Source organism: Rutilus rutilus (assembly GCF_951802725.1).
Source record: "Rutilus rutilus genome assembly, chromosome: 17".
Taxonomy (NCBI): domain Eukaryota; kingdom Metazoa; phylum Chordata; class Actinopteri; order Cypriniformes; family Leuciscidae; genus Rutilus; species Rutilus rutilus.
In genome coordinates, this window is record NC_140230.1 from 27,992,829 (window position 1) to 28,016,400 (window position 23,572).

General features: G+C 38.9%; 1 protein-coding gene across 3 annotated transcripts in view; it reads left to right on the forward strand.

Annotated features, from left to right (window-relative positions):
* The window catches only part of emc2 (ER membrane protein complex subunit 2), a 38,952-nt gene extending 15,745 nt beyond the window's left edge, over positions 1-23,207 (forward strand). For all 3 annotated transcript variants that reach the window (XM_084385267.1, XM_084385268.1, XM_084385266.1), the window contains 6 exons: positions 5,947-6,032; positions 6,203-6,262; positions 10,620-10,701; positions 11,528-11,638; positions 13,637-13,741; positions 22,656-23,207. In XM_084385267.1, coding sequence (XP_084241393.1) covers positions 5,947-6,032; positions 6,203-6,262; positions 10,620-10,701; positions 11,528-11,638; positions 13,637-13,741; positions 22,656-22,742 — 531 coding nt within the window. In that variant the 3' untranslated portion in view covers positions 22,743-23,207. The remainder of the gene's footprint in view (positions 1-5,946; positions 6,033-6,202; positions 6,263-10,619; positions 10,702-11,527; positions 11,639-13,636; positions 13,742-22,655) is intronic.
* Positions 23,208-23,572: the final 365 nt, after the last annotated feature.

The following is a 23,572-nucleotide window of genomic DNA, read 5'->3' on the forward strand; positions in this document are numbered from 1 at the left end:
CTCTCTCTCTCTCACACTCTCTGCTTGTTTTCTCTCTTAAAGGGATAGGTAACCCAATAATTAAGATTCTGTCATAATTTACTCTCCCTCATTGTGTCCCTGATTTTCATTCTTCCATGGAACACAATAAAACAAAAATGTGCTTAAAAAAGAACGTAAAAACAAAAAGTATACCATTTGCTTTGTGCACTATTTCTCTGAAATATTCTGAAGTTATATGGTAGATTTAAAGTGTTATTCACTGAAAATCTTTTTCATTGGACTTTTAACCATTATAACTGGATCATTAAGTAAGTGAGAACCAGATCAGTCAGATTCTTGAATTAATCACTCATTGAAGAGATCTGACTAGAAAGAAAAAAGTTTCACATATCGGATATCGCTACTTCTCTTATGACCTAAACCTGCCAAGGAGAGCAAGAACGATGGACCACTTCACGGGCCACTTAAGGGTGGTTTTTTATCATTTGGGAGCTTGGCAGCCCCAGTCTACATTACGTTTTGTTACATTGATAAGTGGCCAGGATATTCTTCAAAAATTCACTTTTTGTGCCCAACCAAATAAAGTCAAGTGGGTTTGGAATGGATGCATAAATAATGATTGAATTTTCACTTTTGGGTTATCACCGTCTTCATCTTACTGGCAAAAAAAAAAGGGCCTGTCCTCCGTCCTCTCGTCTCTGCATTTGTTATATCATTACCATTTGATATTTATTTAACTATCTGTTACTGTTGGACTGAACCGCTCTCATCCGTCTTTCTCCCTCTGAAAACGAGAGGTCTGTTCTGTTTGTTTTTTGTGCATTTCAACCGAGGCACTCTCCCTATTCCCATGATCAAGGTTAAATTGCAAGCACATTTAATGGCGTGTAAATGGGAAGTTGAGAAGATCGGCGCAAAATGGATATCATCAAACCAGTGCGGTTACATTATTCTTCACAATCTAGTAATCATATCGCTTTGCCCCTCTGTTAACATCCAAAAGATATGAAACAAATTTCCCCTCTGGGAAATATGTTTCCCCGTGTCCTAGTGTTATCCAAGCCAAACACGCTTGGGAAAGAGTGTGGCAACAACGTGATTTTTGCAAACGTCCCCATCAAAGTGTTGCATTTTTCGTGAACTTTATCTGCTGTAGTAATGAAAACCATGAGGAGAAATATGATATCCCGTTACTAAACACCTGCAGGTAGAGATAATTTGTGAAATATAGTACAGGCAGTTCTATGCAGAAGCACATACCTTTTATGAAATCTACTGGGTAAATGTTTTGTTAAGCTTAAAATTGTTAAACTGGGCTTTTTATTTATGAACTGTCATTTAACCCAAATTTGAATTGTCATCATCAATATAATGAAATGGTCCTTTTACACGCAGTTCAGCAGAAAAATCACTGGAAAATACTGTCCAACCACGTCTCATTACCTCATCAGTCTTTTGCAGAAACCGGCTGCAGCCATCATCTCCTAAAAGGAAATGTGCATTTGTGAATGATCACTCAGACAGCCATCTTTTTTTGCACCAGGAAGTCTGGGAAATGAAGTGAAATGGGCTGACAGATACTTAAAGCTTTGCTTGATCGCTCTGTGAAACGCCGTGGGATTTTGCTCTTTTTGGATTTATCAACTTGATTAGGTGGTTCTCTATGTTAAAAGACTAAAACAGGCCATCGGTGTAGCCATCAAGGGCATGTTTTCACTGTGAAAAGCATACAATTTCCATGTCTTATCTTCATACTGAATGCTCCTTGACAGGACATGGTAGGCTTGGTAGGATGCACCCACTTGTGGAAAGGGTGTAGGCGAGAACCATGTGAAACACCCTGACACAGTTAGGTTCAGCCCAGATATTTCTGATGGCCCCGAAAAGGATTTGCCCGTTTCCTGATCTCCAAATGCAAGTCACCTCCTGTCAAATCTGTACGTTTTGAGGAGGGGAATGGAAGAAAACGGAGCCATTGTGCAGTGGCAGCTAGACTATATTTTCCCACAATCCAATCCCCTTTGGCTGGGTATAGCAGGCGGGGTGACAAGAGGTTGTGGTATGGGAGGGATGACATCATCTAGGTCACCTGTCTGTAAATGCAAGGCTTATCTAAATGCTGTGTTTTTTAACATGTACAGTGGAATGGGATGAGGGCACGATCCAAGAAAATGGCGGAAAATTGGCGACTACTGTGAGGACTTGTGAGGCATCCCAGCATGCGGAGCTGAGATTGGAAACTGAACTGTTGTAATTATAGGCTGTGGAATAGATGTGGTACCCATTAACCAAAATTGTTGAATCAACAAAAATTGCTCAAGGTTTCTCTGCCATGGCGGTGTCCAAAAATGTTCGAACTCCTAGCCCTTCCATTGCTCATTATGGTCCAATACCTACAGCAATGATTTGGAGAAATTCTTCCTGGCTCATATCAGTCTGTCTGTTTATCTCTCTATCTATCTGTCATTAGTTCGATCTATCCATCTGTCGTTTGTTCTATCGTCTATTTGTCTGTCTGTCATTTGTTCCATCTATCCATCTGTCTGTCTGTCTGTCTGTCATTTGTTTCATCTATTCATTTGTCATTTGTTCTGTCTTTCCTTCTATCATCTATCTGTCTCTCTGTCTGTCATTTGTTCCATCAATCATTTGTCGTCTGTCTATTCATCTGTCATTCTACCTGTCTATGTATCTATTTATCCTTCTATCCATCTTTTGTTCCTTCTATCTGTTGATTGTTCATTTTATCTATCTATCTATCTATCTATCTATCTATCTATCTATCTATCTATCTATCTATCTATCTATCTATCTATCTATCTATCTATCTATCTATCTATCTATCTATCTATCTATCTATCTATCTATCTATCTATCTATCTATCTATCTATCTATCTATCTATCTATCTATCTATCTATCTATCTATCTATCTAATCTATGCTCACTTAACACAGTACCCACTTCTAAACAGTGAAAGTAAAGTTAACAAGCTGTTTATTTTAACACTGATTGACCCAATAGGCTTACTCGATTCACATATTTTCAGCACTCTCACTCTGTCTGTAATCCAGCAGGATAAACATGGTTGTGCTTGTGAAAGCAATTTAGGTCAATGACAGTTTTCATGAGGTTAACCTCTAGGTTGACATGCAATTACAGTGCAGAATGAGATGTCGTTTGTAAAGGTCAAACTGAACTGAAACTATAATTCGGTCATTCGGACAATTACATTTTTGTCATAGTTTTTAGAAACCGGTTTTCTGTGGATCACAAAAAAGAAGAATTTTATTTTGAAGAATGTCTCTGCTTTTTTTCCTCCTTACATTGAAAGTCAGTGGGATCCAGTGTTGCTTTGCATCCATTTGACCTTCATTGTATAAACAAACTCAGCTGAAACATTATCAAAATAATACATGACATGAGGATGAGTAAATGACGGAATTTTTAGCTGGACTTTTCCTTTAACGCTGCTTCCGAAGAGTTGGACATTCAAATGAATTTGGACTTTTTGAATTTATTTTGATATCCGTCGCTGAGACGGTCTTGGTCTGGATATGTTTAAACCAATAGCAGGTAATTATTTTATTTAAGGATGAGTTTTTAAGTCAGGTCGTGTCGGTACACCACTGTGCTGAAAGTCAATTCCTCTTCACCCTGTGGGAACGCTGGTTGCCTTTGAAATCCCTGGAGGTGGGCTCTCAACGGCAGTCTGAAAGCGGAGCCAGGGGTTGATGGAAGCAGCCAGGTCCTTCACGGTGAGAGCCACTCAGAAATGCTTCAGAAGAAAGAATCACGAAGAGAATGAAAATGAGATGCTGGCCTTTCCTGGATCACGTCGAAAGAGAAGGGAGAGGGAGGGAAAGGCATAAAGAGACCTGGAATGGTTTGGAATAGCTCATTGTTTAATAAAGTTTCGTAAGACTCTCTGGTCTACCAGCCTCCGTATGTTTCTGTCGGTGCCAAGTGCGCTAAGAGGAAACGAAAGACAGATATGGGGGCCGAGTAAATAACCTGTGGTCGCAAACAGCCTTCCGCCTTGTTCAGTGCAGAGTACAAAGAATCAGTTTGTTGGCAGAAACTGACCATTGACAATAAAATTTGATAGCTTAAACTATTTGGAATTGCTGTTTGATTCCATTCCACAGTTTCTTTAAATACTTTTGGAGGAAAACGTTATGTAGCGATACAGAACTCGTGCAATAATCCAAACAGCTTGAGGTTGTAGCTATAGCCTTATTTCACCTGTCATCTGCAGCCCCGGTAATGTGAAACCATGTCTTCCGCTGATCCAGTAAGAACTATTAGACTTGCGTACAGTAGGGGTTTGGCAGTTCATCAACTCCTTAGCTCCAGCAGCCAGTGGAGCAGGTTCGTCTGGCCGCCTGGTTGATGGATAAGTGGATTTGGAGTGGCGGTGGTATCATAGCAGTTCCAGATTTATGGCCTTTCAGACGTGACTCATGCCCGGCTTGATGGAGTTTGGTCCATGCTGTGGTAGTAGGGAAGACCCACTCTATCAAGTGCCAGTTCATAAATAATATCTGGGGCACTTCTAACGGTAAAGCTTCTGCTCTTTGCTCTCCTTTCACCAGCGGAGGGGAAAAAAAGTGGCTCTCCTGGAAAAGTCGTTGGACTTGGCGTAATACTTTCTGATTCAGATTGATGAGATTCTAATCCGCCTGAAGGTCACTTCTGCGTCGGAACAAGGCGGACGTTATTTGTGGCTGATGTGAGCTGGGCTATGTAAGTTTATGTGAATGCATATGGCCCGCGTCTCTTTGGCAATGTGTTATATTCACCACTTGAAATGGCTCTTTACTTGCTCTTCCAAATGTGAGCAGCATCCTCGCTGATGCTCGTTTTCTAATCTGATAAAGACATTACTTTTTGGTATCTGCTGCTATATTACTTACGAATTGAATGCAGTAATAATATGCTTTCAAGGAAACGTCATATTGGACAATCTGATGGTGCAAGGCTTTTTATTATAACACTGCCTCAGGGGAGGAAAAAAGAAACTGTACGTGCACTTCTGCCCAGTAACTGTGCTGGTGCATTTAATCCATCTCCATGATGTCCTGTTTCAGAATTCATAAAAAAGGATTGATGCTTTTTAGGGTGATGTTGTAAGACTATTTTAAAGCATACTGTGTAACTTCCACGATTCTGCTCACGGGTTGTATGATTAAGTAGGTTTTTTTTTTTGGTTGTTGTTGTTGTTTTTATAGTGTTTTCTGTACATTGGGCTTTTTCTCTCTAGGTGTTTTTATGGAGCTGGAATACTTAAACGATTAGAATTTTGTAATTTTTACTTTTAGACAAATGTAGTATAATTTAGTTTTGTAAATATGAATTCTAGAATTTTTTTTTAGGTAAAATCTGTAAATGACTGCAAAAATAATTATCTAAAATTATTCTTATTTTTTAAAGTCAAAACTAAAATAGATTTTTGAGATGTAAAATTCTATTTTACAAAATGCTAAATCTAATCTTTGCTAAAATGAGCACAAATGAGGATATTTTGCCACAAGTAAGAAGTCTGGCGATGCAAGACTAGGTCACACATTTCTAAGATGGAAATTGGATTTTTTGTTATTTTTTGTTAACAAGAACTACCAGAATCCCCAAAAATGCTATCCGTAAAGTTATTTGGTGACAATCTGACAATGTTTGAGTGTATCTAAATCAATTTCTTACTTTTATAACTCTCAAAATCAGTATTTGTCTGATCGAAACTCATAAGATGGAGATGGAATCCAACTTAGATTGTGGTGCCTCTGCCATCCCTGTTGTCTTCACAGTCTGATCACCAGAACCCTAGGGGATTGTGGAGATTCCTTCAGCTTTCACAATACTATGATCATTTACACATGCCTCTTTCTTTCACTCTTTGCTCTTTTCTGTTGCTCGCAAACACTTGAGACAATAAAGCCCTAATCCTCTGTTGATGTCAACCCAACAGGCAGCAAGGAAGCGCAAGATCTCCATCCTCCGAGCGCAGGGCAAAAGCAGTGAGGCTATTCGCGAGCTCAACGAATATCTGGAGCAGTGAGTGTTTTACAAGAGGATTTAGACCTCCCCCTCCCTCACTTCCCCTTCACTTTTTAATTAAAATGGGTTTTGCATTTGATTGAGTTGGCCCTCAAGCCTTTCCCTACCCCCCCTTTTGTCCACCGTGGCCTTTCTGATGAGCTAACTACCACTACTCTGTCTTGCAGGTTTGTGGGAGACCAGGAAGCATGGCATGAGCTGTCAGAACTCTACATCAATGAGCATGAGTAATGATTTCTTACATCATTTCTTTTGTTGATTCTTGTTAGTTTTTTTCTTGCAAGAAGTTGATAGAACATGAGGGTTAATCAAATTGTCTTGGTCAAATTGACCCCCGTACAGAAACAACGTAACTAGAAATATATACCAGTCATGTTTAAAAAAAAAAGTAGGCATATTTTATGGCAAAACAGGGAAAAGGCTGCCTAGTGGGTTTCAGTTTGCTCAGATGAATTTATTAAAAGAATTTGATTTGGAAATAAGAGATTCGCACATCATTGTGTTAATACTCTTTTCACCATTTCCTTTATCAGCTTTTATGAAGTTATTTAGTTTAGTTATTTATTTATTTAGTAATATCAGTTAATATTGCATATTTAATTGTACTTGCTCTTTTGTCTTATTTTTACATTTAGAGTATTTTGCCATCATCTAATGCTCACTTAAAGTTAATCTTTTTAGACTTATACTTCAATAACGCTGTTATCTTTAGCAAATTCAAGGTGATTATTAATTTTATATACTGCACAATATATTTTAAGTTTATTTTAAGTTATATTTTAAGTTTATTACTTAAATTCACTTGTACGTCTTTGTACATATTTTTGATTTACTTAGACAAAATAGTATAGAATTTTAAGATCTGCCATTTATTGGTTATACCCATTACATAATAATTATGAATAATTATTTGAAATATCAGTGCATCCTACTTTTGTAAAATCATGAAGTTTTCAGAGTGACTTTACTATATTCTTACACAATGCAGACAGGTAGGGGAAAACTAATCATTTAAGATGAATGAATCTGCTAAAAATCGATATATCAGTCACCAATGTGTCAGTAAGATGTCCGTATAAAATGTGATGTTTACAAGGGTTATAAGGTCACATTCACCACCATCTCGCAGGTCATTCTCAGGACCTTCGGTTGACGTGTGACGGTTGCTGTAGAGTTTTGGGACCCTCTGGAGTAAAAGACAGTGAAATGCCAGTCTCAGCCAGGGGCCCTTCTTAAAGCTCGGTGTCTGTTTGTCCCATGGAGTAGGGCCATAATAGGATTTGTTCCTTGAGCCCCCTCTCCAACTCCTGGGATAAGACTGCGCTCCCCTGCTGATATCTCTTTTGCCAGGGGTTACTTTCTGCCAGGCATCAGGATTGTAGGAAACTACAAGTCTGTGTCTGTGCCTCCTCTCCTCCATCCTCCTTTAATTGTTTTGGTCTTATTGTCCATGAGGGGGGCTACGTGGTGTTAGTATGTGTGTGAGAGAAAGAAAAAGTTGGTTGTCCCGGTCGGAGGCCACTGGCTGTAGGAATGCAGGCGCTTGGTGAGAGCACCGCTTATTAGATACCTCACGGTTTTGTGTAAAGAGCTTTATTGCTGTTGCAGACAGAGGAAATCCAGGGGTGAGAGGATTATCTGCCCGCTTAGTCCAACTTTTCTAATATCACACCATTCTTTGACAACCCCTTATCTATAGGCGTGTCAGTGTCACTCTTTTACTTTCTTCCCCTTTCTCTTTCTATTCTTTATTTCAGGCCACAGACTCACTTTTTCCCCTTCCCCTCCTCTTCCGGCAAAGCCAGCATTATCACATCTCTCTTCCACGCTGTGAAAGAATGGGAGAAAAGGGAAAAAGAGAAATTCCCAAGAGAATGAGGTGGCAACCATTCTCCCAACTAAAACAAGATGAAGAGAAACAAACGCCACCCAAACAGCTGATTACACAGCTATGACGGTCGGCTATCTACACTAAGTCCGTAGTATACATTGAACACTAGTAGATCGTGCTTTTCAATGACAATTGAAAAGTGGTTTCTTGGGTGAATTGTATGCTATTGTTAGGTAGGGTTGTTTCCGGTGGGTTGTCTAAAGTTAACTGGTTATTCTTAAGGAAGCATAAATATGTTGACTGATCATGTTAACAAAACGGATAAGATTTGATTCTTTCAAAAGCAGGTGGATGCAGCTCAATAGAGAGCAGTCTTGATAAACTAGTAAACTTCACTAGTCAGTCATCCCCAACACATTTGTAGGTTCATGTGGAGATGGATGTGAGAGCCTGTTTTTATGCCTCAAAGTTTAAAAAATAAGGTAATCGCACCTTTATTTCTCAGACTTAAAGGGTAATTCCGGTATTTAGCACTTTGAGTCTCTTTTCTGGTTTGTTTTGGATGAACTAGAGTGGTGGACACAGACATTTTGATGATGGGTCCTGTCTCGACTTTTTGACTCGTTTAGAATCGCCTTTGACTGCTTCAGAGTGGCTGTCTATGGGCATGCACAAACATGTCCTTAAAACAACCCTTAACGTTCATTTTCAAAACTGTGCAACTCACCGAGTGGTTAGTGATGTTCGTTGATGTTCCAAAACAAGTAGCGTAGCGAAATACAGTTTCTGTTGTGTTTTATTTGGCATTTTGTAAAATCCCATTGATTTCTGTTGGAGGACTCATAGCTCGTTGATATTACTGCGCTACCGGAAACGGAAAAGACGCTTCAGACTCAAATATCGAGCGGAAGTTTATACGCGGTTGTGAGGTATCTGAAGAAATAGTTCCACTATAGCAAATAACACGGATTGAAATCATACATTGCGCCAATATATTTGTTTTTAATCATCAACGAACACCACTAACCACTCGGTGAGTTGCACAGTTTTGAAAACGAATGTTAAGGGTTGGTTTAAGGACATGTTTGTGCATGCCCGTAGCCAGCCACTCTGAAGCAGTCAAAGGCGATTCTAAACGAGTCAAAAAGTCGAGACAGGACCCATCATCAAAATTTCTGTGTCCACCACTCTAGTTCATACAGACTTTTTTTTTTTCTTTTTTTTTTGAGGCAGAAACCACCATCCATAAATGGAGCACTGGTAGAGTCGGCCGTGTATGTCGAATCCTCAGGTAGTGGGCATTAAGTTAAGCAGTGATGTTGGTTGATGCCTGCCTTGCTTTCTCTGTGTCTCCATCTGTCTATCTCTCTCTCTCTCACTCTTTGCATTGCTTCGCCACAGTTTACGCCATAGCAGGAGCACATCTGAAAGTCTTTATGGAGAGGAAATGGTAATTGCAAGCAGCATTCAACCTTCTGAGTGGCCTGATCTCACTGGCTCACTCTTCCAACCTCTTTGACTGTCTGTGTTGTTCTCTCACTCTCATTCTCTCCTCTCTTTGTATTTAAAATCCCTTGAACATTTCCTAAACGGCTAGATAGGCTCATCATCTCTTTGCGAGTCAGCAACATCAATGCCCTTTTTCCACCAAAAAAGTCTTGTTTGCGTCAGCCCGTTTTTTCCACCAGTTGTTGTTAGGCATAAGATTAGCATCCACAACCCGATTGGACGTGCTCCAGCTCTGTTTTAAGATTTCATGTGCTCTGATAAATTGATATGTGTTCGCGAGCACGTACATTGCGGGGCTCGATGTGTGGACCTCGCACGGAATGAGACAGAAAGCGTGCCTAACGGTAGCTAAAAAAGCTGTGCGGTGTCGGGGACTCGAGGCGGTAACGAGCCTTTCAACCCCGTCCACAGCTTTTGGATTCATTTGGCTCATTGTTGTGTCTTGCGGCTTTGTCGTAATAGTCCTGCAGTTCTTTTTGAAATTGTTTTGTTTTTTTGGTGGGAGCAATGGAGAAATGTGCAGGCCCATGTTGTATACTTATAAAGGCCTCATTATACTTCTGCGTCGGACCTACGCCGGAGCCTCTACGCTGTAGGCAACGCGTTGGTTTTCATTTATACTTCTGCGTCGTTGTCCGCGTTGACGCGCAATTACACGTGCAGAGGGAGCATGTGAAACCCGAGGGAGCGGTCCTAGCAGACCAATCACACCGCTTGCGTCCGCGTAGAGTTGACGCGTTGTTACATTTTTGGAGAGGTGCACGTCAGGGTACGCGCGCTACACACAGCCTATGACGTAGCTACGGCGTGAGTTCGACGCAGAAGTATAAATAGGCCTTAAGGTAGAGAGTGTCTGAGACATGAAACCGTACGTTTAGTGTGAGGTCAATGGCTCAGCAGTGATCTCATGTGGAAACGGCTTTTGAGAATGACAGCCTCGAGATGTCAATGAAGAACCCAGAAACAGACTGTCATTCATTTTTGAATCTAGGGCAGAAATGCCACCTCTGTTGCAACGCTCCATTTGTCATTTGACCATATGGGTGTTTATACACAGAGTTCCATTAACTCATAAAAGCTGATGAAAGAGAAACCTCAAACTGTCCAGTCCCAGATTGTCAACAAGTCTGAGCATCACTTTGCATAATCAGCCACAAAGCTACTGGGAGATGTTTTAAGTGTGTATGTGTGATCTTCAAAGTTTTTTTTTTCCCCCTCCCTCTCATGTTGTTTCACTCCCGCAGTTATGCAAAAGCAGCTTTTTGTCTTGAAGAACTGATGATGACGAACCCACACAATCACCTGTACTGTGAACAATACGCCGAGGTACAATTAATTTCTTCCTTCCTGCCTAAAACAAATGTTCTTTTCAGTTTAATTAATAAAATAAAATTTTAAGCATTATTTTAGGAAGAATAATGTTTAATTGTTAATCAACAATGCCATCTGAAGCAAATACATTTTAAATTGTTGATAATAATTAAGCCTTCAGAAAATAAGTGACAAACATAGAATGTCAAATAAAAACATACAAAAAAATTATGTAAGATTATACACAAATTATTAACTTTAGTTTGTATTTATTGTAGTATTGTTTTTGTGTGTATGATTGCATATGTTTTTATTTTTTATTAAATCGTTTATTTTTAAAATGTTACTAAATTTGTTGATAAGTTCAGAAAGAAGAGGTTTATGGGTTTAAAAAAGTGTGTGTAATGTGTATATATATATGTGTATATATATAGTTGGCATCAGCTATTCATATCTTGGTCATATCCTTTAAAATCATCTATGTTAATCGGAGATTTAGTTCTTTTCTTTGTTCTTTAAAAAAAATTTTTTGTCATATCAATGTGAGTTGCCTCCACCCACTGTAAAATCTCATTGGTCCAACATTCCTATATGCATAGCATCATTAAACATTCAGTATAATGAGTTTTGTTTGATTTTGTCGCTTTGGAGTAGACAGAAATCTTTGGCCAACTCCCTTTAACTTTGCACTCTCTGACTTGCTGCATCCATCATGTTGTATGCTTGTATAGGATAATTTCTGTTTATTTAGATCATGTTCTGTTTATTTAGCTCTCGTGTCAACTTTAAGGGTGCCAATAACACAACATCACCTTTCTGTTTCCTCTTCCATCTCCCCCAGGTGAAGTACACCCAGGGAGGTCTGGAAAACCTCGAGCTGGCCAGGAAGTATTTTGCGCAGGCACTGAAGCTTAACAACAGAAACATGAGGGCCTTGTTCGGCCTTTACATGGTAAGAGACACCTTCTCTATTGCTTTTGTTTTTTAAACGTGAATGGTTGCAGAGGCTGTGATTGGTTCACACAGGGGCAGTTTGTGTTTTCAGTCCTTGTGTTGGAAAATATCGGACTTTTTGCTGTAATGTAACCCCACTAGCCCTTTGTAGGGCATTTCTATGTTTATTCCAGAGATAAACAAACCTTTGACAATAAAAGAATGGTAAGAAATGGCAACCCCTCCTTCACACGTGGCTCTGCTGGAAAGGTTCAGGCAATATGTGTGCTGAATAAGCCTTTCATCTGTATTTATTTAAACAGGAAGTTGTCCATTAACACCAATGCATCATTTGTAAGTGACTCCTGACATATGAACACAAACAGCCAGCCAGGGGCAGAAGGCCGACAGAGGGTGCATAGGGAGCCACACACAGGACCACTGTTCAAACATATACACACACACATACACGCCTCAGTAGTTCAAACACAGAACTATGACAGTCATCAGCGCTCTTTGATGTGCGATTTGCACGTGTGTCAAGTCTGGCAATAGAAGGATGTCGGTCAGTACAACAAAACCAAGCGCCTGTTTCTCGGTCATATGTAGAGAAAAGAGCACTACCCAGCAAAAACATCAGATAAAACATGAGATATTGTGACCGATCTTGTCAACTCATGAAAATTTTAACAAAGATAAAGACGACGAACCCAAAGATGTGCATTGTGATGTCAACTATTTTAAAACTACTATCACAAAATGATTTTTCTAAGATCTACTATCTCAAATTATTCAAAGTAAACTAAATTTAAGTTGAATAGGTTTTCGCAAAAAGTACAGTTTTCACATGTTTTTATTGTTAACTACAACTATTACAAATAATTTTAATTATTGAAATAAAGCTAAAATATAAATATTAGAGGAAAATTTTTATTAAAAAAATATCGCTTTTGTACCTACCTGAAATAAAATGTTTATGTTGCTAAATAAAAATGCTAAAACTCAAATAAATTAAATAGAAATATATATTTTTTAAACATCCCATAACTAATAATGACAAGAGGACATAAAAAGATAACTAAAACGTAAACTAAAATTAAAATAAACTAAAAAGTGAAAAAAGCTAATTCAAAGTATTAATAAATATTATTATAGTATATAAATAATACTAAAATAAAGCTGGATGATACATATTTAAATATATAAAATGTTTGAATATTTGCTTTAATTTGTGACTTTGTCTGCTAAAATGTTTTTTTCATTGACTAAATTTGGAGTCAACAAAAAAGTTACTAAATTTAAAGGATATTTTTTTATCAGAAGACAATGACTAAAACAAAACAAAAATGAAAAATTAACACAGATTGTGGCTCGAGTGACCAAACATTTTCCTTAACAGGGCCTATTTGCCACATCTCACCAACCTTACACACCCCAAAATCCAGAAGCCGAGGGATTTTCTGCCAGAAACAGAGATGAGTTTGATTGGTGTGCAGTTAAAGTTTCAGCACATCCATGAGGAAGGGCTTTCATGCTAGCCGACAGAGTCCTGCAAGCTCTGTTGAGCGGGTCTAATAGCAATAACGAGCTAAAGATGGAGGATTTGTGGTTGTGGAACGGAGATCTTGTTGCGGCTGGAGAGCATGATTCACGTTGCGCTATGCCGTTCACACGCCGCCTCCCTGACACTCCCAGTCCTGTCAGCACCGCCTTTCCTATCTCTGATGCGAGACACATCAGGCTGCGTTAACACAGCGTCTAGGATTTTTTTTCACTACTCAACCAGGCTCAAAACCCTCACATTTTCCACCCTTTAAAAAATACCCTCCATTGCCATCAGGGTTTAGCCACCCTTCCATTATGTGGGCTTTAAGTGGGAGCCGATGGATTTTTATCTCATGGGTCTTTATTGACGCTTTCCAGGAATGGTGATACTCTAATCTTTATGTGTTTCCCCCAACACTGTGGTCCATCTCACCCTTATTTGTTGTCTTTTTCTCGTCGTCTTCTCCCGCAGTCGGCGAGTCACATTGCTGCCAGCCCAAAAGTAAGCGCAAAGGTGAAGAAGGACAATGTGAAATACGCCGCATGGGCCACCTCTCAGATTAGCAGAGCCTATCAGGTAAGAGGAATGCATGAGTTATACTGGGTGGTATAACCTAAATCTCTCCCAAAAAATATATTATTTTATATATATGTATGTGTATGAAGAGGTCAGATGCAAAAAGTCCATCTGACATTTTTCTTTTAAATTAGTTTTTTTTTTTTTTTGCCTCCTATGTTTAGGCTTAGAAATTCCACTTTAATGGCAATGAAAATGGTATCTAACAAATTTGATTGCCTTTTACTGCAAAACCAGCTAAGTCCATGTGTGCCTTTTTTTTCTTTTTTTTTGTGCAAAAAACCCTGTTTGGACAAGACTTAGTAAACAGTTGCAAAATCACTACTGCCACGTCCGTAACATATTCAGGTCCAAGTGCTCACAGGGGACCCAGGTTCGGCTTTGACCCGTAGTCATTTCCCGATTCCACCCTATTTCTCTCCAGTCACTCTTCACTGTCCTTTCTGAATAAAGGTAAAAGGCTCTAAAATATAGAGAAAAGAAAACAATTCACACAATATAACCATAATGATACAAAATGACTGCAAACTTTATTGGATAACAACAACAACCAATAGAAGACTTTATACAATAACTACACCATATACACTACGCTCAAAATAAATAAAAATATAGAATATGTATTTAAAATATAATAATCTATATATACAATATTAAAAATATATATAAAATTATGTATCAAAAATAAAAAATACCTAAAAAGTGTAGGCCGATGTTAAGTTGTGCATTCAGTAAACATTAAACTGATATTTGTCAAATCTAAACAATCCATTGTCATTTATACGTTTCTAGTATAAACTTCTTCTAAACTTCTAAACATCTTGTTTAGTTAAAAAATCTCTTCAGGATAATCAGGATAAAAACTTGCAGCTTGACAATTGAAAGCTGGCTCATACGCACGTCGTCATTTGTCTTGAAATCATATGATTCGATTCGCTTGTTAGCGAGAGGTTCAGAGATTATGACCCCGATTGGCCCATAGGTGGCGCTATAGCGACCAAAAGCATGAAACTGCTCATAACTCCTAGACCGTATATCTCCGATTTCATTTCCGTCATGATAGATTTTCCGCCATTTTGAATTTTGTCAAAAACCTACTTTTGCGAACTAGTCCTAGGTTTTTTGTCCGATCGGAACCAAACCAGTGCAGAAATGTTCTCTGGAGTCTGAATATCAATAATCTTTTTTTACTAAAAGGGCTATAACTCGAGGAGTAAATGAGGTATCTTCACCAAACTTGTGGCGCTTTTCCACTGCATGGTACGGCACGGCACGGTTCGTCTCGGTACGGTTCGACTCGGCGCGGAACGGTTCGGCTCGCTTCGCTTTTCCACTGCGTGGTACGACTCGACTCGGTACGGCACGGTTCGGTTCGCTTTAGCTCGGTTGCTTTTCCATTGCAGTTAGTACCGCTTCAAAATGGGTGGGACTGATCGTTATAGTTGCCGCCTCTACTGCCATGACATCATCGTAAACGCGCCACATTTCAAACGCACAACACAGTGGATGGTGCTCTTGATTCTCGGCATGTGGATGTTTTTAAATTAAATTAAACGTTCTTATAATGGTTTACTATATGGAAGGAAAATTCTTAACGTGTAATTAAACGTTGCGTTCATATTCTGGGCTCATCTGATTTTTTGTACATAGCATAGCCTACTTTGTTATGATTTTAGTATCATAATGATTAATAAATGCACGCACAATTATCCGTGAACTTGATTTGAACAAATGCCTTTCAACTTGTGTGTGCAAAATTCAGAATTAAATGAATGTGCAGCAATCTTTACAAATAGAGAGTCTAGGCCTAATGTACTGTTTTAAATTACTGCCATTAAAAAAGCGCATTTAATGTTAATGTTATGTTATTTTTTTCCATCTGCCTATGTTGATTATGAAAAGTGAACAGCACGAGACGAGTAGAGAGACATGGAGCGAGTCAGACATAATTTTGACCACTTCATTAAGTTTTGTTCACTTTGTTTTCTTTAAAGTGAATTTCGTTTTGTATAAATTGTATCTTAATTTTAATAATTTTTTCATCAAACAATTGCCTGGATTGAATAAGATGCAAAATAGACAATTTAATCATTGAGGCGCTCGAGCGGTCACTTGCATTGTACGTTAACTGGAGCGCATCTCATCCTCAAATACACAAAGCTTGAAATGTCTTTAAACGAAATAATTCAAAACAAAAAGAAATAGGCTACTCTCTTATGTAATCCATTATGTGCATTTCTCTCTATAGGCGCGTTTACTACGAATATGGCGATCGTCAACTTCATCTTTGCCATGCACAGACACTGACAGAAAACACTATTTTATAAATAAAAATCAGTGCACGCGTTTTAATAAAATTAAAACTTTAATTGTGATCATTAAAATAATTGAATATTAAATAATTTGTGGCCAAGTTTTGCTCATTTATTAATAGTATGTATATATAGGCTATATATAGGCCTATAATTTTATTAAATTGAACAAGCGCAAAATTCAGCATTCAATCAAATATTCAAAAAGACTTAATAATAATAATGTTATTTCAACACAATATCTCGTTATTTCGACATAATGTGCGTGCAACAAGCAAGATGTGCGTTTGTAAATCCGGGGACGCGTGCACTGATTTTTATTTATAAAATAGTGTTTTCTGTCAGTGTCTGGCAAAGATGAACGATCGCCATATTCGACGATCGCCATATTCGTAGTAAACGCGCCTATAGAGAGAAATAACATTATTATTAAGTCTTTTTGAATATTTGATTGAATGCTGAATTTTGCGCTTGTTCAATTTAATAAAATTAAAACTTTAATTGTGATCATTAAAATAATTGAATATTAAATATTTTGTGGCCAAGTTTTGCTCATTTATTAATAATAATAATAATAATAATAATAATAATAATAATAATATATATATATATATATATATATATATATATATATATATATATATATATATACACACACACACATATGTGTGTGTGTGTGCCCTCAGCACATGCGTTAAAAATTATCCGGCGCCGCCCCTGACTGCAAGAAACAGTTTACAAGAAACTTTTTAACTGCAAGACACTACAGCGTTGGCTGTTGTCTACTGGCTATTTAAATCTAGCGGGTTTGTCTCGTGCATGGTCTCGTGTCGCAAATACAATGACACTGGTAGTGACGATTCTGTCTGACCAATCAGTGATCTTCAGTGTTTTCACGTCACATTTTAGTACCGGTACGGTACGCTTGGAACCTCAACAGAGGTGGTACCATTTAAAGCGAGCCGAAGCGAGCCGTACCGTACCGTACCATGCAGTGGAAATGCGCCATAAGCGTGCCGTACCGAACCGAGCCGTACCGTACCATGCAGTGGAAAAGCGCCAAAGCGTGCCGTACCGAACCGAGCCGTACCGTACCATGCAGTGGAAAAGCGCCATTGGTACATATGTGTATGAGTTCAGTCTGGGGTCACAGTAAAAAAATCGCGGCAATTGAACACTAGGTGGCGCTATAACATGAAAAATCAATCCATAAATTATATTTTGAAATACTTTAAAAGAGAAAACGGTATTTCATAGTATTTTTATTTGTTTTTGATTTAATAAAAAAAATACTACCAACCCCAAACTTTTGAACGGTATTATATTTATCAAAAAATGTTGTGTGTGATGTTTGAATCTGAACACTTATTACTGTTTTCTGCTTGTCATTGGATCTTTTAAATCTTGCCGCAGATGTATAGCAGAATCTCTACCTAGTCATTCCGCCCAGCCCGAGTTACTGGCAATGCCGTTTGGCTGCCCGGGTTCGTTCTTTTTTTTCTCTTGCAGAGCACAATCTGATATACAGACAGGAGAGCACATCCCCAGACAGTGAGCGTATGCCATGCCTTCACGCTGGGCCTGTGCTGAACACGCGTGCCTGGGCAGAGCGCAGCTAATGTGTTGACTTAAGCCCACAGGGCCTGGCATTGTGTTACGCAGCTGTTTTCTATGTCTGCATGTTAAAGCGCCACTATCCTTATGAAGCATAACAGCTGGTGCCAAACACAGGCCTCTGGAGTTAGCAAGGGGAAAATATGCAGCGTGCACACCACGGCTGCAAAGGGAGGCAATAATGATAGCAGAAGAGAGGAAAAAGTGAAGTGCAGCGCGCATGGTATCACTAAAGCGGTTTATGCTGTTGCCATGGTACACAATGTAAATATTATAGATTTATTTGAAATGTTAACTGCCATCAGGGTGATATACATTGCTTATTTAAGGATTGACAGTTAAAAGTGTAATAAAGGGGTCCTTAGTCAGCAAGTGGGGCCATCAGGGGCCGCGCACACACACACAAGCGTACCCGTTGAGTGTTTCCTGTGTGGTTGGAGGACTCTTGTCACACTCTCTAGATGGAGCTCCCTTTGACATGTTGGTTGGCGTCTCAGTTCCAAAGAGGGGTTCTTCAGATGTACGCCACAAGACCAAATTCCGATCAGAATGAACTGGATCTCGCTGTTAAAGAGAGAGTTCACCCAAAAATGAAAACTTGGCATCGCTTACTCACCCTCATGTCTTTCCAAACCTGTATAGCTTACTTCAGTAGAACACAAAAGAAGATATTTTAAAGAACTGCTTTTGTCCATGCACTGAAAGTCATTGGGGACCTGATTTTCATTGTATGAATAAAAAAAGACATTTTTCATTTGTATTCTAGAGAGGAAAGAAAGTCAAAGACTCATTTTTGGGTCAATTATACCTGTAATGATAAAGGGACCTATAAAATGTGCATTGTTGCCTTTTTACGTTTCTTTTACAGAATTAAATATTTAAGGACTGTTATCCACTTTCAAAAGTAACACGTCGACCTTGTGGTCTCCAACCCTGAGGGTGTATTAAAATCTTGGCTGGTTTTCTGTTGGAATTTCCAGACCACCCAATAAATGGATATTAATGTTCCTTTCATTCCTTCTGTCTTTTTTTTTACACAATCATCTTCTGTATCTTTCTCCTCTATTGACTGATCCGTATGCCTCAGGAGAGACTTTACTCACAAGAACGTCATTGGTTATGATGACAGTCATTCTGACATTGTGTCCTAACCAGCAGCATCATGCGTCAAGACTTTGTGACGGTGCTTGGTTCCTATTTTTGTCATGTTGCGCCTGGTAGTCCCTCCCACAGTGAAATCTCATAGGCAAGAAATCATGCTCCATGTAGTTTCATTTTAAACATAAAAAATATGTTCGGACTGATTTGCCTGATTGATAGTCACTATGCAACATTTCAAAAAGTCTCACCATCTCCATGCATACAATGCAATTAAATTGGGTCCAGTTTAGTTTTGGACCTCATTGACTTTCATTGTATGGGAAAAAAAAATCTTCCTTCCAAATTTTTTTTATTTTTTTATTCCACATAATTAAATCAAACAGGTTTGGAACAACATGAGGGTTAAGACACAATGATGACAGAATTTTAATTTGGTGTTGTACAGTTTTGTCAAAACAACAAAGATATCTGTTGTTGACACTTGGTTCTTGGGAGGTATTACATACGATACGTAGATTTTTTTTTACACAAGATGAGTCAGAGACTTTGATGTTGGTTTTGATGTTGTTAATGTTGAGAGAGCTTGAAATACTGTGTGAGAATAATCTGTGTCCATCTCTAATGACATAGACATGGTGAAGTGGCTTTGAATATGCAGGTAAGAATTAACCTAAGGCTATTCAGAATAAGCAATTTATCCTTGACCTCGTTCACTATACCTGAAAGCACCTTAGTTGTATTGAGAGGTCAACATAACCTGTTGTACTCCTTGCTTTGAAGAACTTCTGAGGTCTTTCAAAGAGAAGTTGAGTCACCCTTTAGCAGAGTAGCTTTGATTGATGAGGTCTTCTGGAGGTTAACGGTGCCTCCAACCTCTGGTGGTTAGCATACCTTCATTTGATGGTAGAGGCAAGTCGCTCTCTGGCCACGGTTGATGTCCTTGGACAACTGTTCGAATTTAATTTGTTAGGACATTCTCTTCTCAACTCACTCCTTTTTCCTCTTAGTGCTTTCTGTCTTTGACTTAAAAGCATAAATACATTAACTTTATCCTTCTCTCTCTCAATATAGAGCTAATAATTCATCGCTGATATCACTCAGCCACAGTGGCTGTCAAGTCCTGAGTCAGTCCACGTTTCATAATAGTCATACAGACGGATGACTCACCTCGCTGATGGATTAGGGTGCAACACAGGGCTTCTGATGCGTAATGCCAGAGCCCTCACTCACAGCAGATTGAGCGATATGACAGGGTCAGTCCATTATCTAACACTCAGAAACAAAAGGCACTCGCATGTCGCTTAATTTCATAAGTGAGCAATTACCTGGTCGCGTGTCAGCCACGATCAATGCAAACGGTGGCATTGAGTCAGCATGTGTACATGTCTAATTGCTTTGAAATGCATGATATGCATGGGCTGCTGAACATCGAGTAGTCCTCTGTGCCATTTGTAGATGCCCTTGACTTTTGCACTCGTCTAAAACGTGATGGAATCCATCCATCGTTCAGGAGAAACCACACAGCTCACTTGCACAATAATGTGGGTTTTTTGAGAGAATGCTGGGAACGGCAGCCTGGCATTTAGACCACAAATCAGCTCTATTAATCTAGCGATGTTTCCCAGACATTTGTCTCTCTGTATGTGTACATGTCCAGCGGGACCCATGAATTACTTGCAAGGACACAGATATGCACTGCCAAGCCCAGAAACGGCACTGCCATGCTCTCTCGGCCATGCTTTCTGTTTACCCAATGAGTTCAGTGGGATTGCTGGCTCCTTCTTTCTACAAACGCACCCACAGCCCATTACGATGCAGATGTTTCCTCCAAGGAGGTCTAGAATACCTGGAGAAAGCTGTCTGTTAGCATTCCCATTTATCTCAATGGCAGTTGTTCGGCTGGCGCAATTTGAAATCTGACATCTTTGTTTGTGAGAACCACCTAAGCTAATCATATGGGCCCATTTCTTTCTCTTTAGGAAAATATCAAATTAAATCCTTTAAATGTATAAAAAAATTCATATCGTATATTCATTAAAGTAAGCTTTATTCAGACAAAAAAAAAAAAATCTATTTCAGATTCAATTGATCAAAAGTAACAGTAAAGCCATTTATAATGGTACAAAATATTTTTATTTCAAATAAATTGTTCATCACAGAATCCTAAAAAAATTATATCATGGTTTCCACAAAAATATTAGGCAGTGCAACTGTTATATGTATGTATACTTTTAAGTTATTTCCTGTATGGTGCCCCATTTCGTAGTCAGTTTGTAGTTTTCTTGTTGATTGTTCCCAGGTATATCTTGTTTGCTAATTACCTCCTGTGTATTTAAACCCTAAAGTTTCTTTTAATAAGTTAGTTCTTATCCATTTATGGATGTATCGTCTGTGTCGTCAGTTCTGTTCCTTGGATTTCTGTTCCTTTATCTTCTGCCCTTTATCTTGATTTATTAAACACACTGCATTTAGATCCAGCTGAGTTCACCTGACATTACATCAACATTGATAATAAGAAGAAATGTTTCTTGAGCATCAAATAAGCAGATCAGGATGATTTCTGATGGATCGTGTGAAACTTAAGACTGGAGTAATGACTGCTGTAAATTCAGCTTTGCCATCACAGGAACCAATTAACTTTTTATATCTGATTAATCTCATTTGTATACGGTTTGATTTTGATGAGCAAAGCACTTCAGTTTACTGGTGTCACTGTTCATCTTCAGCTTTTTTGGTGTAGTTCCAGCATGTACCAGCCAGGGTTAATGGGACTTTGCTAACCTGACAAACCTTGACTTCTTAAACGCCTATCTCTGCTGGAGATGCGGTGGTGATCGGGATGCGTTGCAGACGTCAGATGAGACTAATGAGGAGAAACGGAGAGCACAGCCCTTTAATGGATAGTGGATTGGTTTATTATGTCAATTGCTGGAGGAGAGAATAGAGAAGTGAGCTTTGGCCGATATGCTCAATTTGTCCAGTTTGAGCAAGGCAGAGGGACTCTTAGCAGATGAGTCACAGCGGATGTGGCAAGAGCGTGTGAGTAAGTATGCTTGGCCATGGGGTCTGTCGGCTAATGGGTCTTTGTGAGTGAGCGTGTAAGTTGGTGACTCATTAGGCTGTAGTATCCCTCCAATCCTTTTACTCTCATAGGGCAAACAAGGAGAGAGGAATAGAGACCCGCAGCGGCATCTCAATTACTCTACTAGTGCAGGCAGAGGCGTCATCACTATTCAAACTATTTTTGAGCCATCAAGTCAATTTTTAATGCAGCGAAAACTTGCATCTTTGAAAAAAAAAAAAAGTTGCAAGTTGTTAAGTTAAATTTAAGATTTCAGTTAAAATACTTGTATATAAAAAGTGAATACCTTTAAAGCCACTTGCTAGTCAGTTGATGCTGGTATTAGGGAGAGAAACATTTCTCATACTAGAAAGCATTTGATTGGGGAAAGGTATGCAGAGCAACATAAGTCATACATTTTTGGTCAGGGACATATATATATATATATTAGTCTTTAGTACAGTGACAACAATATATATTATGGTAATTATATATAGTTTATTTTAATTAAATATAGGTTAATGTCACTGGGACCCCTCAAAAAATAGGTTCATCTCCTAGTTTAGGCAGACTTAAGAGCCTTAAGGTTCAAAGATGTGTAACAATGGTCTTTACTCACTCTTCACCCTCTTAGAAACAGTCTGAAGTGTTTTATGAATGCAGTTCCTGCAAGACATGGGAATCGTACACAAATACTTGTCTTTTAGCATCAGCATGTTATGGAGTCTGACGCTCCACAATGTTTGTGTTAAAACGTAATACGTCCAAAAACATTGTAAATGGAATGATGTCCTTTCATCAACCCCTCTCTTTCTGTTTCTCCTAGATGGCAGGCCGTGGGAAGAAGGAGAACAAATGCTCGGTGAAGGCGGTGGAAGAAATGTTGGAGTCCATGCAGATCACCATGTCTTAAACCTCAGCTCTGTCCCCCCTTCCCACAACCTCTGTCACCACAACACCATGGCAGCTCTCCCTGCTCACTGGAATACTCCACCACCACCCACAGACCAGACCACCCAACCCAACCACCTCTATATCAGTTCATCCATCTTTGTATTGTTTTGAGGTCTCCTGGTAGGCTTCAGACAACCCCGAACCATTCCACGTTTCTTGATTCAACCGGCAGCACTCCTTTATTTATTATTAAGAGCTTATCATTGGGACGAGTGGTGGAATCAAATGCGTCTGCAACGGAAGTGAGCGTAAAAAGGAAAATCTGTGTAATGTTTCTAGTTCAGTCAGTTCTGATAATTTTAAGGGTTTGACTAGAGAGTAAACTGTGAGAAGATGGAAATGTGCTTACTGTATGTGCTAGATGTCATGACTGACCCATTTCTTTCTTAGCAAAATAAAGGACTGCATTTTTTGACTAACAGTTGCAATGTTTTGGTGGGTTTTTATTGGTCATTCATTATCTGTTTCATGCATTGACATTCAATGGTCATTTCTTCTGTCTCGCCGTTTTCTAGGAATGTTATGGCTAGTCGTTTTTTAATCGCCCAGCTGGAAGATCAACTAAGAATCTTGTCTCTTTTTTTTAGCAAAATAAAGGACTGCATTTTTTGACTAACCATAGCAATATTTTGGTGGGTCTTCATTGATCAAGTATCTGTTTCTAGCATTGATATCCAATGGTCATTTCTTCTTCTCGCCTCGTTTAATAGGAATGTTTTGGCTGGTTGTTTTCAATTGCCAAGCTGGAGGATCAGCTAAGAATCTGTTTCTTTCTTAGAAAAATAAAGG